At 40.8% G+C, this 19,630-nt stretch overlaps 1 protein-coding gene across 15 annotated transcripts in view; it reads right to left on the bottom strand.

Moving 5' to 3' along the window:
- The window catches only part of tmcc1a (transmembrane and coiled-coil domain family 1a), a 36,752-nt gene extending 25,098 nt beyond the window's left edge, over window positions 1–11,654 (bottom strand). Inside the window, exons 1-5 of one of the 15 annotated variants that reach the window (XM_026331435.1) lie at window positions 11,573–11,654; window positions 10,524–10,607; window positions 10,172–10,288; window positions 1,950–1,995; window positions 618–1,003 (exon numbers count right to left, since the gene is read on the bottom strand). In XM_026331435.1, coding sequence (XP_026187220.1) covers window positions 618–1,003; window positions 1,950–1,995; window positions 10,172–10,177 — 438 coding nt within the window. In that variant the 5' untranslated portion in view covers window positions 10,178–10,288; window positions 10,524–10,607; window positions 11,573–11,654. Of the gene's footprint in view, window positions 1–617; window positions 1,862–1,934; window positions 1,996–10,171; window positions 10,289–10,523; window positions 10,608–11,572 lie in introns of those variants that run through there. The other 14 variants (XM_026331436.1, XM_026331441.1, XM_026331430.1 and 11 more) reach the window with 14 other exon arrangements.
- Between the last annotated feature and the right edge of the window lie 7,976 nt (window positions 11,655–19,630).

The raw sequence follows: 19,630 nt of genomic DNA, 5'->3' as shown, positions 1-19,630 counted from the left end.
AAAGTCAGATTATATTTGTAATAGTGGATTATATTTGTTTATGGAACAAAGACTGTGGAAGTTGTCCCTCATTTCTTCTATTGGAAGCATATCCCAAGGAAAATGCCTATGGCAAGCAAAACCTGTTTCGGTGTACATTTAGGCACCTGAGTACTGATTTGAACTTAAAAAATTGTGAACCTACCCCTTAACATTTGCTGTACTGTTATTTCTGAAGTGTAGAGTGTTGCCAGGAAGTGGCCTCAATAATTGTGAAATGGAACCACCAGGACTCTTCCTGGAGTTGAACATTGATCTATCTAAAATGAAAACTATATCTACACTAAAGTGTGCAACAAGTGAAGAGGTCACATGAGGTGTATTGTGGGTTTATTTTCAAATCTGCTGTATAATACATATTAGGCCTTAGATTGGATTAATGCTGTTCTGGCCATTAAAGAAACACCTCTTTGCTGTGGATCAACAGTCAGCACTCAGACAGCAGTAATGACAGACAACAATAAAAACCCTTTCTCTGTGGTCACAAGACAGAATGTTAAATCAGCAGCAAGGTAAACCTCAGGGCTGACATCAGTAAAAGGGGAAAATGTCTGCCAGTCATGGCTGCTTTCACTTACCCTCTCTGTCTCCTCTGTGGACTGGTACCCTGATGATAGCACCGCATCACTACTGGTATATACAGGGGCAGGGCTGCTAGGTGTGGTTTCAGTGGTGGAAGAGGAGCGTGGGCGGCTGGTATGATGCTGCGGATCATGGGTGTTGCGGCGGTGTGAGGCCTGGGGGCTACCTCTCTGGAGAGGATCACGGTCTCCACTCCCAGATCCAGACCCAGAACCTTTACTGCGCCGACTCTGCAGGCTGGTCCCACGCCTTATCATGCCTGCAGCGGCTGAAGCCTGTCCAGCTGCAGAAGGAACCACAGGAGCATAGAGGCAGTCAGAGTCAGGACAGCAGGACCCCAAGGTGTTCTCGGGGACAGACGGGGGGGTGCCATCTGCTGACACTAGAGAGGAAGACGAGGAGGAAGACAAGGACATGATGGTGGAGCAAGAGTTGGACAGGCATTTACGCTGCTGCTGGAACAGCTGTTTCAGTCCCTGGCCAATAAGCCCCATGCTCTCCCTTGTGTTCTGGCTCATCTCTTTGCTCTCTTTGACTTTTGTCCCCCTGCTGCATATGGCCCTGCTGACCTCTCAAGAACAGCTGGGAAAGATTGTCCTGTTAAACAGTATGGTAAGAATTTCCTCTCTATCTGTCAGTAATGCAGTATGCCATAACAGAACAAAAACTGCGGAGGGTAGAAGACTAGCACAGGAGAGTAAAGCAGAAAAAAGTGGAAGTAGATATGGGACAGTCTGATCGAGGATTGCATTGGCTCAGTGGTGGTCAGGGGGCGAATCCACACAGGGATCATCTTTGATTCAGGAACAAGAAACCATGCTGGTCATTCCACAGAGAGAGAGAAAGATGGCTTATGAGTGGCTGAAATGTTGCCTAGATCCTGTGACTTGCAGTCACTAATTTTCACTTTAATTTGTGACCATCTGCATCTTCAAAAATTCCTGGAAATTGCGTGAATACACAGTTATCACATTAGTGTTTTAGAGTTTGTAAGCTGGAAGTACAAATCCCATAAATAAGGTTACATTTGTCATTTAAAAACACTATGGGATAATTTCTCATTTTACAAGCCAACATTTCATGAGCAAACATAAGTAATGAAGAAAACAAGCTGGATCCAGGTAAGCTGGCCTGACAAAATGTTTCCCAAAGTGAAGCATAAATTATTCAAACGTAAACATGCACGCAGGCAAAGAAAATAATCAACAGTCTGGAGGGGAATGGTGTCAGAAAAGCACAAGAGCCTGGTAAAATAAAGAAAAAGATGCAGAGAAGGACAGAGGAGTGAAAGAGGGAAGGACATGATGACTCACACAAGAAAAACCCACCTACCATCAGCCCAGCTGTCAGCTGAGACCCGCTCTTGAGGATTACCTACGAGGGGATGGAGGGAGACCAAAGACAAAAAAAAAAAAAAAGAAAGATTTTTAAGTTTGAAAACTTCAATCATTAACACACTCACAGATCTCAGGATACTCAGATCACTGCACATTACACTCTGACTGCAACCAATAATCATTTTCACAGTGATCTATAAATATGCTGGGAATATTGGCCTTACAATCCTTACTCTGTGGTGGTATCAAGAGATGAGGTTTCTGTACTAGAAAGCCAACCATGCAGTGTCACAAACAAAAACTATAGTTCATGATCACCTCCTGTGGCCTTGCACACTGCCTGGTTGAATTCAAGTGAGCGACAAAATTCCCAGACGAGACATCAGATAAAATACGGACTGTGTTCCTCAAGAAGGAACCTTATTGGTGGATAACTGATCACCTCACAGACAGACCCACAGATGGGCAGGCGGTCAGCCCGAGCCTCCCAGCAGCATCAATAGCCTTCTCACTCAGGGCAGCAAAACAAGCGAGGTAGTAACATTCAGAGCCTGGGAGGGACAGTCACATACTCAGAATATATTCCTTCAGCTGCACTGTCAGGTCATGAAGTTGCACAGACAGACACGGTTACACACACATGGTTCTCACAACTGCAAGAATGGAATCTGTACAAATGAAGCTGCAGCTTCTGTTCAAAAGCACACAAGCTGATCTAAAGTCTGGCCTGTTCTCATCTTTTGTGAGCAGATTCAAGCCAGCGGATACTGGTGTGCTTGATTCACAGGCTGTATGCTAACAAAAGTGGTGCCAATCAGTTCAATGTGACTGTTGCCAAAGAGAGAGAGCAGGTGTTATATAGGTTGACTTTAGTCACCTGCTAGCTGCTGCTGCCTGTACCTGCTAGCTGCTGCTGCCTGTAGCGATCAAGATCTTGTGCTGTCAACTGCTGGGCAGCACCTTTCATACTAATAATAACACAGCTTCAAGCTTCTATTTTGTATTTTTCCTGATTACATCTTGCAACTATAATATTTATTTTAACAGTCGACATTGGAGATGCAGTATTTCAGGACAGTTGTGTTACTAATACACAATTTCTCACAAAATAAGATGCAAAGGACATCTGCTTATTTATAGTACTGGCAAGTATATACACAAATAAATAGTTCATATTTGAGTTTTTCATCACCATAGAGTAATGGGAAAATAAATCTGTTATTCAGTCTGACTCAATCTAATTTTAGTTGTCAGTATTTTCTTCATTTTGTGGGATAGTTTAATTTTTCTTAATCTTTTTTTTTTTAATTATAATTTAGTTTTTACCTCTGTCATAGCTCTATGTTTGTCTGCGTCACTGTACTTTGTCTGTGTTCTGTGTAGCACCTCTGATCTAGGAGGAACGTTGTTTCGCTTCACTGTGTACTGCGTCTGCTATATATTGTTGAAGTGACAATAAAGCTTCTTTGACTTTGACTTGACTTGACTTGAGATACCTTTATAAGCCTAAATCTGTCTTTTAATTTTACCAGTACAATCATTTGTATCTGTTTTGTTGTGGAAATAAATAAAGTCTTTGTATATGCGATATTATTCTAGTAATATGCATTTTCTATATGACCAAGAACTTCAACCAAGCAGTTCCTCATAGAAGGAGTGCAGTCATGCATAGTTACATTAAAGTGTGATCGATCAAGACTGGAGCACTGTGTGGGTTGCTGAGTGGAGGGGAAAACTTAACTTAGTACTGTCCTAAAGATGTAGTTGAACCTAAAGCCCCTGTTCTGACACCAGTGCCCATCCCTTCTTCTGTGTCTATAAATCCCTTCCTTCATCCCCAGGCTGATTCTAATGCTGGATTGGATGTTTTCTTGATTGCCTGTTGGTTTTATATTCAAACTAAATCCTCTTTCAGGAACCCCCAGAGGACAAAGCTTTGTCAGGCTTTGTGTGGATGTTTATGTGTGTGTGAGAGGGCCTGTTCAATTTAAGCAAGGCTTGCTGTTCTACCTTGATGAGGTGGTGACGCAAATCAACAAACACCAGATGGATCTTAGAATGAAAGCTGTCCTGTCCTGACCCACAACTACTTCAATGCACTACTTTGGTGATCCTCTTCCCTATCCTCTTGATAAAATCTCATAAATGTGTTTGTGAACGGATGTATTTTGGTTCATTTAAGTCCTGCCCACTACAGAAACAGATTATCAGTGACAGCTGGGGCCAGCAGCCTCAGTGAGTCAGGTTTCTCAGAATTTTCAGTTTTCAATGTCAAGGGTGAATGTCATGTGGACAACCGCTTCTCTGAAACCACATCATCCTCACTCATACGCTTGCATAAACAGACACATGCTGCATGCAAGCAAGCATACATACACACACCAGTTTCCCTAACTTTGTAGTTCATACTATTCAGCTGAGCTGCCAGTTGTCCAGCCCTGCTGTCACTCTCTATGGCCAGCTAAGCTAGAGATATAGTGAAAGCTCAGCAGAGCTGTGGCACTAACAGACAAACAACTTACACATTCACAGTCAGTTTGCAGACATGTAAGTGTGAAATAATATGATATAGCCAAGATTCATCTTAATAAACCAAAAGAGACATTGTAATAGATACTTGACAACAATTATCTTGTTGATTTAATTTTAGTTCTGTAAACAGAAAAGACCTGTAGTGTCTCTGAGGCAGAAATATTATAACGATGATGCAAGTGTTCTAAAATGACATCGATTGTCATCATTGCACGAGAAAGATGATTAAATATGAGTAATTGATTAAAGTTTAAGACCCAGAAGTTACACATCTGAACGCAACATACAATTTATTATAAATAAGTATCAGTACTGTGCAAAGTATAATAGCCTTTGACTAAACACACGCACACACACACGCACACGCACACACACACAGAGGACACATATTTTGCCACAGTTAGGGTGCCAAATATCTGCACCACAAGCCAATCACTGTTTCTTGTGGACTATTCTACTTAATTTTATTCTTTACATAAAAATGCTGTAACCTGGGCATGACCAGCATAAGTGGAGGTCAATCTGGCTTATGCTCTTTGACACTGGAGCAGCCATGTTGTTCAGTGCTGAACATACAGTCGGTTAACTCAAAGTATGTCCATAGCTTAAACAAGCTCATGCAGTGTTTCCAGAAGAGTCTGAGAACTGGCATGGAATAGACCGCTCTTTGTTCCCTCTCAGCCACACACAGGCCCATTGCTGCTCTTTGTGCTCTGCCTCTCTCACTGACAGACACACATCAATAAGAGGGGAATTAGGCCAGAGAGTTCTGGCAGAGATGTTCATGAGTGAGTGCATGCATAAATATGCGTGTATATGTTTGTGTGTGTGTGTCTATCAAACAGTCGGAAATGAACAGGGAAGGAGAGACATACTGTAGTAGGGAATAATAGTTTGTGGAAACGTGCATATATTGTATGCAGGTGTGTAGTTGTGTGTGTGTGTGACAAGTGGAAACTGGACAGTATCTCATTCAGCAGCTGCATAATGACAGCATAGGCAGGAAACAGGAACAATAGTTATTGTCTTTATATGCGTGTCTGTGTCTGTCTGTGGGGCAGGGAGGCACAGCGCAGCACAGTTGTGTCAGCTCTGACAGTGCAGGAGATGACTTCAGTGTACTGCAAAAAGTGTGATAAGAGACAACTCTTTGTATCAGAATGGGAGAGTGAGTAAGTGAGACAGGAAAGACAGAAGGTTACAGAAAAGAGGCCAGACTGGATCAAAGCTCTCTGACAGTCCACGGCATGTTCTGCCTGACCGTGTCAGGTTCAATCCGGGTGCTCGGAGATTGCGTCTGAATGAGGAGGTGAATGGCAGGTAGTTCTCTGACAGAGGCAGGCACAACGCCCTATTGTGCAAGATGAAACCCACAGGGGAGGCCCTGCTGCCAAAGGTACACTTAGCTTTCCAGGAACAGGACAAACCAGAAGACACACATTTATTTACTCAAATACATACAGGCTTGTAGACACTCTTTCTAAAACATTTTGAATCTTGAATGTGTGACTGTTACAGCAAAATGTACAAGTGTGCACATACACCCCATATCCTGCCAAAAATACAAAAAAAAAAAAAAAATCTTGATCTCAAAAATAAAAACCACACATATGCATACATATACTCAACACACACTCACAAAGGGAGGTATACTGGGTGTGAAGACACTGAGTCATCTAAGACTACTAGGAGCCTATGAAGTGGGAAGCTCCAAAGACAAAATAACAAAGGCACTTCTCCTAATTTCATCTTCACAAAGGGATTATTATATTGAGTTTTATGGATTTACAGAGCAGTAAATACAGGAAACTCCAATGTACAGAGTGCACATAGCGGTTGGCCAGTGTACAAATATAGAAAGCAGGGCACTAATGTGTCATGAAACACTACACTCGAACAATCTGTTGCTTACTGGGGACGTTTTGTTTAAGAAACACCTCTGCATCTGTGCTCAACAAGTGTCCTACTGAATAATTGACTACGTGCATGGTACTGACACTGGCCCGTGTTGACAACAACAGAACTCAATGCACTGATCTAATACACAGTGATAGTCCAAGGTCTTATTATTTTGCTGTTTATATGTTAGACAGATGTTCTCAAAGGGAGGTTTCCACCAAACAAGGAGATCCATCACTAGAGTATTTAATACACTCATGGCCTTCAGTTACTAACCTGATAGGTGTTTAAGAGTGACCAGGCCTCTAACTTTGCTAGCATAGCTCATATTCCACTCACTGGCAGAGCATCAGCAACTGTCAACAGGTTGGAAACCACCGACACACCAGTTGAAATCTCATACCAGAGATTGTGTTAAGGGTGCACAGCCCTGAGGAATGGGAAAGGCTATGCATGTCATGGTCAACATATACTTTGTGTGACTCAAGAGAAACCTTCCAGGTTAGTGGGCCACGGGGAATCTGGATCTTTGCAGTACCAGCAAGTGGGAACAACTTTACACACTAAGATATACTATAAATCACCTACTTTGTCACCTATTCAAATAACTCTTCATCTCTGAGCTCAGGTAACCTGAGCCCTCTCTTGCTCACTAGAGGGATTAGTTGGAATCAGCACATCCAAGCTCTGGTCTTAAAAGCTTTTACTATGAGCATGATGTGGGCTCTGCACGTAGGCTGTGGGTCAGCAATATCAAGTCTACACTCTGGGAGAATATTTACATTGAAAGATAATATTCCTCCTGACCCACAAACCTTAATACCACTCTTAAGTTTGCCAGCTAAAGACAAGAACATGTTAATAAATCACAATGAAAGAATGATCAAAACTCCTTTTTTCTGTGCAGAAGGGAACGTTTATATAGCATAAAATTGTTTTAAATAATTCAGCAAGACCCATGGACTGTGGATAATCAAGAGTGAAATTCCACATGCCATGCTGAATATAAACTAATGGCTAAATGACACATTATTGTCACAGTGATTTTAAAAGACAGGTTCCCAGTTTTACAAGTGCATCGTAAAATATGAGTCAGGTCCCCATGTAAACACTGAAACAGATTTTTAATGCTGTAGCCTAATCATTCCTTCTGTCCATACTGGCTTTTAAAAAGATAGCTTATGTACAGTGTGTCACACTATTGCTTACAAAATATATTTGAAACATTATCTGAGGCTTACAATAGGCATCATCCCTCTAAATGGATATTTTCTGAGGTCATTTTAGTTAAAAATCCCTTTTCTCTTTATGGGACAGTTATTATTGCTGAGTGCATCTGTAAAAGTGGAGGCTTTTTGTCATTCAGACATACTGTCACATTAATGCTTCCTATACAGTAGTTTTCTTTAGAGGACATTTCATAAATGTTCTATGTGCTTATTTTGGTTTTGTGTATGATAGTGGAAAAGGAGAGTGTTTGTTATCTCACAAGCTGCATGACTAATGGGTTTTATAACGTATTTTGCTGTTCTCACAGTGAAACTACTGATACATTTTGAAACATACTTGAAAAACTTTTCCTTTAATACTAAAACATAGACCTCAGTCCTGTTTTAAAGTGTAAACTCTTGTGATGCAGTGTGACCCCTGCCTCTTTTCTGCCTCTGCCTTCAAACAGGAAGGAATCAGAGGGAAACAGCTTGTTGCCACTAGAAACCACAGCCTTTATAAAGGAATTTCACCTTTATTCTGGAAGTGTGGGAGTTAGTCCTGGTGGAGGGAAGAAACCCAGTCTGTCCACAGCTACAGCATTAATGTCAAGGAATGGCGCAGACAAATGTTGTACATAATTCTTGCTTACAGTCTGTGGAATCTAAACTAAGCTGTATCTGAATTAAGGTCTGCTATGAAAGCTGGAAAAGGAAAAAGGTATATGAGAGAGGGAGGGAGAGAGAGAGAGAGAGAGAGAGAGAGAGAGAAACAAGTGTTTCCTCTCTGAGATATAAAACTTCCTCTTTCGCCACGGCTGGACATTTCGCTGAGAGAACTGATCTAATCACTGCCTGAATGATGCTGAGATTGTTTTGGCTCTAGTGAGGTGAACGGGATCTTCTAAAAAGTAACCAAAATGATTTTGACCAAAGTAACCCAATTAACATTTCTAGGTACAGCATATTCAGTACAGATGAATATGGCATTATCAATGAACGGATAATTCATTTTATTATAATCTAAAAACTTTTAGACAGATTTCAGTGTTCACCTGCCAGCAAACACATACAGTGTCCTCACTAACCAAAAAGAAGCACTGGAGCAGCAACATAGCCCTGATTGGCTTCTCACTTGCGTTTGTTGAAATACACAACAAGACACAGGTTCTAATCCCCACTGAACCCTCTTCAGTACATCTCTGTCTCTACAGTATACAGTACACAGTACGATGTTTCCCACAGCTCTGAAATATACTTGGGATAGCTGGCAGAACTGGCCAGACTGAGCTTCCTCCACAAATGTGCTCTACTACATACAGCTAACAACAAATTTATTGACCTTATATACATTATTTTGCTTTACTGGATAATTCTATTATTTTCACATAACATAGAGGTTACATCTTAAAAACACAGAGTAAATGGATGGTGTTTTAGTGATAATGATTCAGTTTAGGTCTCAAAAAATGTGTATAAGTGTTAGTTCAAATTTAGTAATTTGATAGTTCTTTTTGTCTAGTTTCGGTCAGAAGATGTTCTAGTCTGGTTTCTCAGTGACATTTTAGTCTCATTTTTTTCATGCATTAATAATATAAAAATGCATTTTCTAATTGAGGTTATATGGCTGCATTTTTCACGATCTGATACAGACTGACACAATCCTTTATTGGAAGTCAGTTTATGATTGGGGGCTTCACATTAATGATGTCTTGCATCTTGTCTCTAATTGTTCCCTTGCTTCTCTGGCCCCGTTTTGTTTCCTTGCATCTTACTAGCTTAAATTGCCCGTAGAGAACAAATAAAGTTTTTGAATTGAACTGAATTACGTGGCTGGAGTTAAGACATAAAGAAAAGACATAAGTGAGGGAAACCTGGATGGAAACAGTGGATTTAGTGAACACCCACAGTGTGACTCTGAATGATTCTGTAGTCAATTCAATCACTGAAATCCTGTCCAGCGAGAGAAGCATAATTGTTGGTGATATTAATAGAGACAGTTCTTTAGCGAACTACAGAGTAGCAGAGGAAGGTTTAGATGGCTGACTGCAAACAATGAGTACATGAATTCCTTTTGATTGCAACACAAACTGAAACATCCACAGAACTAAATGTTACATGATCACAAATGTCATTGTGCTGCTCCATTTTACTCAATTGTTGTCTTTTTATGTGATGGCTTGTCCAGTCAGCATGTGGGCAAGACACTAAACCCCAAGATGCTTACTCTGTATATATCAACTTCATAAGAGCCTTGTTCATCAAATCAGAAGTCTCTACCAATATGGTAAATACATAAAACAATTACAAATATATTATTCAAATAAATATATAATCCATGTTATGTCTTTGTAGTCCAGTGCAGCCAATTAAATCATATCCTGTGACAGTGAGTCTACAGTAAGCTTTGTTAATCTTGTGATCTAGGATAAGCACATCTTCACCATATCCAAAGCTGAAGGGTTACACAAAGCTGAGCACAAATCACATCATCGTCAGAGACCACTGAGTTCTATCTTGTAAGCATTGTGCACATAAACACTCATGCATACAGTATACAGACAAACGCATTACATTCATACAATGACTTTCAATTCTTAGCTCAGCTCCCCAACAGTGAAGACAACGTGAGTGCACCAGGAACAGGAGGAGGAGGGGGAGGAGGGCGGCAGCGTCATCGTGGTGGTCTGACTGTCGGAGTGAGACATGAATGGCTGTGTTAGCAGTGCCCTGAAGGGGCAGCCAAGCTCCCAGCCACTTAACAGATTATGCTGAACAGATACGAGGATATATTATGTCACACTGGACCCTTCCAGCACTCTATGTGTATCCACTGTGCATGTAGTGCAGTGACAAAACCACTAGCTTTTTACAAATGTTCAAAGTGTGAGATAGAAAAAGAATGGATGAGTGGATGAAAACCAACCTTCAGTGCATAATCATGATGGTGGAGTGGCTTTCCATCATTGCAGAGGAGATGACAACCTGCTCTGTCAGGCCCATTGGTCTTCTACAAAGAAGAGAAAAAGTGAGACAAAACAGTAATCTCCCAAATGCTGCCTTGGCACATTGTAGTCCCTGCATCTACCTGCCTGCTGCATGCTTGTGTGTGAGAGGGTGCATGTCTCCGTCTGTCTCCCATACACTCATAATAACAGGTTGCAGAAAAAAAGAAACCTAGGCATCAGTATTAATGAGGCTGCGGATGTCCATTCTTTCCAGGGCATGAAATGCCTTTAGCCCATCAGACTGCATTAGCCAATTGAGACTAAAATAAACCATGCTGAGGATTTATTAAACTTGTGCAGGGCCCTGGCTAATATTATATGCCAGGGCGAGTCATCAACATGACAGCAATACAGTAAATTAAAGCAATGTTTCAAAGTAACTACAGACAGGTCCTCACACACAACCTTCATTTTTCTCCACTCAATGACAAGCCAGTAAGTCATAAAACGTCAAGATACGTGTGTTACTGTACATGTTTACGCTGTTTATTTCATACTATACGGTGAAAGCAACGACACAAACATTCACAACCTGCTACTCTACAGCATTTGAACCATTTTTTTATGGAAGTAACGTCACGCTCTGACACCACAGAGGATGAAATATAGTCACCGTTACGAAAGATAAGTCTAACATTTCCCTACACAACGTCCTTTAAGTCCTACAGAGGCAGCGTAACAACACACCAGCCTTCCTCTATGTGGCCACAGTAAATGTCTAAAAGGCTTTAAATGTTGTCGTTGTGATGTGGTGGTCGGTGGTGTCAGTGAGCAGCAGTGTGTTAACGGACAGGTTGACAGTCCCGTTAGTGTGTCATTGTACAGAGCTGCTAATCCGGTGAAATATCGACATACGACTCGCTAACAGCTTCCCCCCGCAGCACAGAGACACAGCAAGACTCACACAGACATATACACCGGCGGCCAAACAAGCCCAGAACTCAGATACAATATATTTCACACTTACTCGGCTGATTGCAAAGTGTTGGAGCAGACAGTCGTTCAGCGACAACCACCCCTCCAAGTGCCCTACGCCCCTCTGTTCACCCCCCTTTCTGTGCGTCTGACATCATGACGTATGACGCACGCTACCGGAAGAAACCAAAGATTGTATAATAATAATAAGATGCATCCCTCGCCTGTTTAAAACTGCTGCCTGCATAAACGTCTTTTCGTTGTAGTTTATTATTTTCGATGGCTAACAAGCGTTGGTCAAAACTGAAGTCACACTGTCACAACTCTTCACGCAGTCACTCTTCACTGACGTCCATGTGGAGCAAACAGAATAATCACGTTTCATTGCTTTCACACAAAATGCATTCAGTGACCACAGTTAGCGAAATTCACGAAGTCCTTTCTCAAGCAGATACCACCCCTGCAAAACACTACACTTGGCAGCACGTTAAACAGAATCATGGAAAAAAAGACCTGCATTTCTGCTGCAGCCACATTGAAATCTATAGAAAATACTGACAATTAAATAATAATTCCAATCACAGCTCAGTGCAGGGGAAGGATAAGGGGGTGACTTCTGAATTTATTCATTCATTTGTTTATTTTGGAAATAAGGATCAAAGAGGGCAGGCTGGTGGAGAGAGAAGAGGGACAGGGAGAAGAGGAACGGCAGGAAGACCTGTGGAGCTCTCAGAGCTGTGGTCTCTGATGAGATAAAAGCCACAGTTATTGGCCAGACCTGCAGCTTTCAACAGTTGCATCAGTGGTTTGATTTTCCGGCAAAACACCAGGTGCAATGTGCATCCCTCAAGTACTGAACTCCATTTTACAGTATACTATGTTTATATTTTCGTCTACTGACATTTTTGAAATATATTGATTGTTTTCTGTTTTATGTTACTGCAGGATTCAAAGGTTGCCTCCTACAGGGCATAGGCCAATTTTTTCAGATGCTCAGCAAACTCACTGATATATGGTCAGAGTCCTTGAAAAGGATGAAATAAAGATGAAGCTGTTGTACACTGTACCATTTGAAAGAAATGGATTACGTTGTGAAAGAACTCTATTATCATATATCAAGGTAAGATGTCTGTTCAATAACCAAACAGAATGCATACATAGCTAAGCATAATGTGCTCTACTAAAACTGTGGATTTTCTTTATCTTAGACAGTAATGGAGATGGAGGCCAGACCAACTCCACATATATTCGTTTTTGTGGACGAAGCCTTATTCAACCTGGCAAAAACACAGTGCAGAGGAAGAAATGTCATTGGAAACTGTGGGCAACTGTGAATGTCCCATGCAAGAGAGGAGCAAACTGCTGCATTGCTGATTCGTTCTTGTTACAATATACAATACAATACAATACACAATCATTTAGTACATTTAGTGCCCTCTGGTAGTCACTACAGAGCACTTTACGCCAAAACCACCCAAGCTGTCACGCTCACAAACTCATTGACGAACTACCTTCGCGGCCAGGTTTTCAATGTTTTCCTCTGCACATTCACTTCAAAGGTCATCACAACTATGGCGCGTATTTCAAGTGTAGGGTGCTCTCTTTTTTGCACAAATGTTAAATTTCAGGGTTTCAACCAAGTTGCATTATAGGCTAATTTTAGGGTTAATTGGAGTGTGTGCTTTCAATTCAATCAATTCTTGACATGCTTTACTGGTGATGTTTGTCACATGCCAGGTGGTTAATTATATGGTTATGACAGTACATGATTCGCCAGTTTCAGATTTCAAGTAACATATTCTAAGAAAAGTCACCTGTTGTCAGAAATTCATTTAGGCTGCATGGGCTATTCATAGTGTTGTATATAACTTCAGTATGCCAAGCTGGTTTAACATGCAGTGTTATTACCCCATTGGATTACTCATGCAGAAGGTTCAAAGTAAAGCCTACATTCCTCTATGATTTATGTTCCTCTGTGTTTGTCATTGTGATAATGGCTGCCCTTATCAGGTTTTCATAAATGTGTTTTTATGGGAAAGGATGGCCCACCCACAAGACAGTTTCTGCCTACGTCACCGGTTCAGATGTGTTCACAAGTGTGTTCATTTGACTTTACAGGACTTAACTGAACAGGACTTGTGAGGCTGAAACACAGAGATGAAAGTGTGAGAAACAGCACAAAGGTTGCCTCTTTTGACTGTCAAACACTGTCTTCTTCAGTGCTTCTTATACAAAGGTCCAGAGCATGAGTGATTCCACATCAAACCATTTTATCTTCCATTTTCCTGCTCTCTCAACTGCTAGGATAACATGACATACAGGTAGATGCATTTTATGTATGGACAAGTGCAAGCTGTCTCTCTGAGAGCCTCAGTAACTATAGCAACATAAAATCTATCTCTAATGTCTGTGCTGAAAATTGTCTTTTAAATCTGTGCCTTTGTGATTTGAGGCACACAAGGTGTTTTAAACATAAACGAAAAGCTAACTTGTTTAGTGGGTAACACCTGTATACACAATGCATTTTTATCATACAAAGCAAATCTTAATTCTCAACAGGCTGTGGCACATACTCTAATAATGAGGGGTGACTTGTTTAAGATATTATGATATATAGTGTATGGACATCATCATTTTTTCTACATTTTCAGTAAATAAAAGTAAGCCTAACTCTTGCCTCATAGTTGAAAACTTTATCCGTAGTATACACTTTGGAGTGGACACGGAGTTGTGCTCTGCTGCTGCAGGTAAAGCAGATTTCATTTGGACAAATGATTACAGTCACACTGTAAACACACCCTTCAAGTAGATGAAAAATTGCAACACTAATTTCTGAAGGAATACATCTGTTACTTGAGTACAATGCTTTATGATGGCTTTTGTTTTTGTACTTCTGGTAAGTTTTGTCCACTAGATGGCAGCATTGATTCAGACATGCTGGTGAGAGTGGTCTGGCAGTGGTCTGCATCAGATCGAAGCCCATATCTACCAGCTGTTGAGCTCTGTTGAAATTTAAATTTCACTGTGATTTTCTTACATGAAAACCACAGGCATGCTCTCCACTTGAACTGTGTAGTATTGACTTGTGAGTGCCTCTAGGTGATGGTATAACCTGTCTGTCGAGTTGATAAATTCAGCCAAACTGGAGAGTCTGATTTTATGGTTTAGAAGAGGCAGATGGAGAAACTGGAGGGAAAGGGAATAAGATGGTACTCAACGGTCTGAGAAGGAAAAATACTGTCCTACTATCTGAGTGTGTTTGTGTGGGTATTTGTGGATTTTCCTCACTGTTCTCCCACCCCAACTGTCTTTTTTGTTTTCTATGTGTATTATGCTCCTCAGCTAAAATTATTATCCCTTAAGCTTATTCATATTTTTGGATCTGATGCTATGCTTAAACTCAGCAGACATTACAAGAACTCTGTGACTCAAATAATAAGCTTTGACTTCTTGTTTTCATTATTTGACATTTATTATCACACTAATTCATATGTACAATATAGTAACAATATTGATGACAGATTCATTCTGGTTGATTTATATTTTTTGGACCTCCTTAGATTTTATAATGATAAAAACCCAAAATTTAGGAAAGGTGAGTGTCATTAACTACTCGATGAATAATGGCCTCAGTGAAATATAGCTTATTGAACTGTAACTTTTTCCCACACATGTTGATTGTATTTACACTCATCATCATCATATTCATCATTTGGCTTATTCCTTTAATAGTTATTTTTTTCAGTGCTAGTATGGATGGCAGTGTTGGTTCTAGGCTGAAATTTCTACAATTATTGGACGGATAAATATTTTAATGAACAACCATATTCCCTAGAGAATAAGGACTAAGGACTCTGGTCACTCCAGCTTTTCCTTGGGTAATTCAAAGAAAAACATCTTCATAACTATTGGATGGGTTGTCATAAAATTCAGATATTTATGGTCAACAAAGGGTGACTCCTAAGGACACTGGTAATCTCCTTACTTTCTCATTTAGTGCCACTGTGTGGTTGACATTTTTCTATTTTATTAAATTTTTGCAATTAAAATTCATTGCCCTCCGTATATTATTCCAGTAATAATTTTGAGCCTTAATCTTGTATATTGCAGTGCCATCATCAAGTGAATTTTATATTGTGTAAATATACTTTTGGCTTATGACCAAATAATTACAAAGATAAAAAGATATTCTTATCAGCCTGTGCTTTGTGTTTTGTGGTTTTTAGCAAACATTAGCATGCCTGCCTCACAGAAGCATGTGAGCATAGCTGTGGACTCTTGTTGGAATGTCTCACAGATGATTTTGGCACAAAAAAGCCAAATGCCAAAAATAAAGGGCTTATCAGTGTTTCTAGTCTGTGCAGTCTGCAATCTGCACAGGTTTGTTTGATTTGAATAACTTAGAATTAAGTCAGAAAATGAGACAATATTATGATAAAGATACAATTTTGGTAGAATTATTAAAATATGTTTTACTATACTGGTTAGAAGAAGAGTGAAAACCATAGGTTGATAAAGCCAAAAAATAAGCTTACTTGTATTTCATTTATATTTTCTTATACTACCCTCTCCAGGATGCTCGAGGGTTCATGGGAGTTTGCCCAACCAGTCTACATGTGCTTTGTGGACTTGGAGAAGGCCTTCAACTGCGTCCCTCATAACATCCTGTGGGAGGTGCTCCAGGAGTATGGGGTCCAGGGCCTTTTGCTAAGGGCTATGTCTCTGTACAACTGGAGCAGGAGCTTGGTTCACATTGGCAGCAGGAAGGGATACCTGTTCCTAGTGAAGGTCAGACTCCAGCAGAGCTGTCCTTTGTCACCGGTGGTTTTTATTATTTTTATGGACAGAATTTCTAGGCACAGCAAGGGGCTGGAGGGAGTCCAGTTCAGGGACCACAGAATTTCATCTCTGCTTTTTGCAGATGATGTCCTGTTGGCTTCACTGAGCCAGGACCTTCGGTGTGCACTGGGAGAGTTTGCAACCAAATGTGAAGCAGCTGGGAACCAGCACCTCCAGGTCCGAGGCCATGGTTCTCAACCTCAAAAAGGTGGTTTGCCATCTCCAGGTCAGGGGAGAGATCGTGGTGGAGGAGTTTAAGTAGTAGCACTAGTGAGGGAAGGACAGAACGTGAGATTGACAGACGGATTGGTGCATCGGCAGCAGCAATGTGGTCCATGTACAGGTCCAATGTGGTGAAGAAAGGCCGAAAGTCGAAGCTCTTGATTTACTGGTCAATCTACATTCCTACTCTCACCTATGGTCATGAGCCTTGGGTCATGACCAAAAGGACAAGATCTTGAATACAAGTGCCTGAAATGAGCTTCCTTCACAGGGTGACTGGGTGCTCCCTTAGACATAGGGTGAGGAGCTCGGTCACCCGGGAGGAGGTCAGAGTAGAGCCGCTGCTCCTACACATCTAGGGGAACGAGCTGAGGTGGCTCGGGCATCTGTTACAAATGCCTCCTGGACGCCTCCTTGGGGACACGTTCTAGGAATGTCCCATGGGGAGGAGGCCCCAGGGAAGACCCAGGACACGCAGAGGGACTATGACTCTCGGCTGGCTTGGGAATGCCTCGAGGAAGTAGGGGCATCCCTGCTTAGGCTACTGCCTCTCGGACCCAGCCCCAACTAAGCAGAAGAAGATGGATGGAAATCATGAATTGCAAAAGAAAAAAGAGTTAGGTCCATTAATTAAGTCAGTAAAACCAAACAGAAAATGCTTAAAACAAAGTGTATCCTTCCTCTATCTTGTCCTCCAAGGACCTCTGTCAAGTGCTTCCCTAACCCCATCTTCACACCACTGTTGATAGAAGCAAGTAAAAACGGTTAAATCTAATTTTCATTAGGCTGTCAAACACTGTAACTTACTCTGCAAATTATTATTGCCATGCTATAAATTGCTTTATTTTCTAATTAAAATGTCCAATCATGATGATTAAGGAATGAAATTAGACCTATGACAAGCATGAATAACTAGAGGAGCAGTGAATGGATTAAAATGAGTCTACTCTCATGTGACAGTGAGACAGACATAGTGGATGGGTACACTAATGAACGTGTCAGAGATGTTCACACATCAGGAAGTGCAGTGCTAAGCAGCAAAGCAGGTTCACATGAAAAACATCCTGTTGAACAGAAAACACAGCACATGTTTTTCTCATGGAAAACACTCAGAGTAAGCTTTCAACAAGTGCTGTAGATGGGTAATAATGTGCTGTCTCATGATCTGCTCAAACCTGTGCTCCCATTAGCCAATGGACCTAAAGAGGGACCACACACAGTCACACACAAACAGAAATATGCTTAAATATAACATACCTTGTGCACACAAAAGCACATAAACCACAAGCAGGATGTTTTTTTCTTCTCCCACAGAAAAGCAGAGGATAATGAGAAATATAAGTGTAAGCGGATGATGCCTGGAAACCCTTTCTCTGAGAGTGCAGCAGACGAGGATGCAGGCTCTCAGTGGCCCTCGACAATTAGAGCATCCACTCTGGCAGGCCGAGCCTAATGAAGAGTCTGGAGCATGGGAGTGGAGGCGGGCAGCCAGAGATCAATCCCCAGCCTAGTGAGGGCACAGCTGGGGCACCAACATGGGAAAGCCTGGGGACTGAGGGACTGCATCTTCTTCTATCATAAATAGGTCACCCTCAGGGAGATGTGACTCCATCTTTGTCTGTGCTCCCACTTTTTGACCTAACAACATCCTTATACTCACTGTTTTTTTACATATCATAAATTGTTCTCCAAATTTCTGTTGCTGAAATGCGTCACTACTGAATGGGACAGAGAATAGAAATGGAACAGGTAGTTGCTGCTGTGTCATGTTATACATCTTGTGTGTTTCTAACTTTGCTCTGTAAAACTAACTACATAATACAGTTTATATACAATTTGTGGAAATTTCTGCCTCTTTTTGAAAAAAAAAATCCAAGAAGTTGTACAGCAAGAAACTTAAAATGATAACAGCTTTCCAATCAAATAGCATTCTAGAGAGTCTTCTGAGGCATCAGGAGCTTTTCTAAAATATCAGTGTCAATTTCTGACACTAAATAAAGCCAAATATTCTCAGGGTAGATTTAAAGTCATTGATAGTCATGGAACAGAAGAACAGAGGATGTGGAGATATTTTAAGATTTAATGTGAAGAAGGCCTAATTGCTTTTCTTTGTACCTGATTTACAGCCACTGGCTCTTAGAGGTGTCCTTATCATTAGGGAATAATAGTAGCTGTTATACAACTACTCCTCAATAGCGTGTGAGTCAAGGTATGAGTTATAGCATACCTCAAGTTAGACAGGAGGGATTTCTATTAATGAGTCTCCTATATAGTCCACTATGTTCCCTTAGGAAGTATAGGCTACATGAGATAAACAACAAATTAATCAAAACAGTCACTTTGAGCTTGGGTTAATATATGAAACCGCAAGCTATGTACAGCATGCAATCACTTCCCTTTCAAAGCCATTGAAAAAATGTTAGCATCAGTTTTCTCTGTGTATTCACTTTTGTATGTTAACACTGTTAGCATTGTACAGCTTCTGGCCAACTGGTTTTAATTGGCTTCTAACCACTAAATGCAAAGTAAGGATAAAAATAGTTTGTATGGATTACAGTGACCAGCTTCATGCTCTATTGATCTGAGATAATGTAATAAGAGATTGTGGGAAAACAAGTAATCCATATGGCATCAGATATAATTAATTTATGTGTCAATGCAAATCAGTGATTTAAAGCTGAATCAAATCTCAATTGTTGTTAAGTTGTAGTCACATCATGCAATTAAAAGAGGAGTTCAAAGAAATGGACTGAGAAAAAGTCACGGATATAAATGGAAATATGAGCTCGAGATAATGTGTTATCTGTCTCTCTTCAAAAAAGTATAGGTAGGCGAGAGAAACTGGATCAAAATCACACAGAGTATTCCACTAAAAAGGCTGAGGTGTTAACGTAGAAGAAAAAGAAAGACTGAACTGCTGGTTTTAATGAAAGTTAAGAATGGGTAACAACTGAAGCTGAAACCTCCCCTGAAGGTTTGTCTCTAATCTGACAACAGATACAAAGACAGTGTGAGCTTCTCATTATCAGACATAAAACCACAAAGACAG

This window comes from Mastacembelus armatus, chromosome 7 (genome assembly GCF_900324485.2).
Source record: "Mastacembelus armatus chromosome 7, fMasArm1.2, whole genome shotgun sequence".
Classification (NCBI taxonomy): domain Eukaryota; kingdom Metazoa; phylum Chordata; class Actinopteri; order Synbranchiformes; family Mastacembelidae; genus Mastacembelus; species Mastacembelus armatus.
The sequence above is the reverse complement of the archived record's forward strand: the minus strand, read 5'-3'. Positions and strand labels throughout refer to the sequence as shown.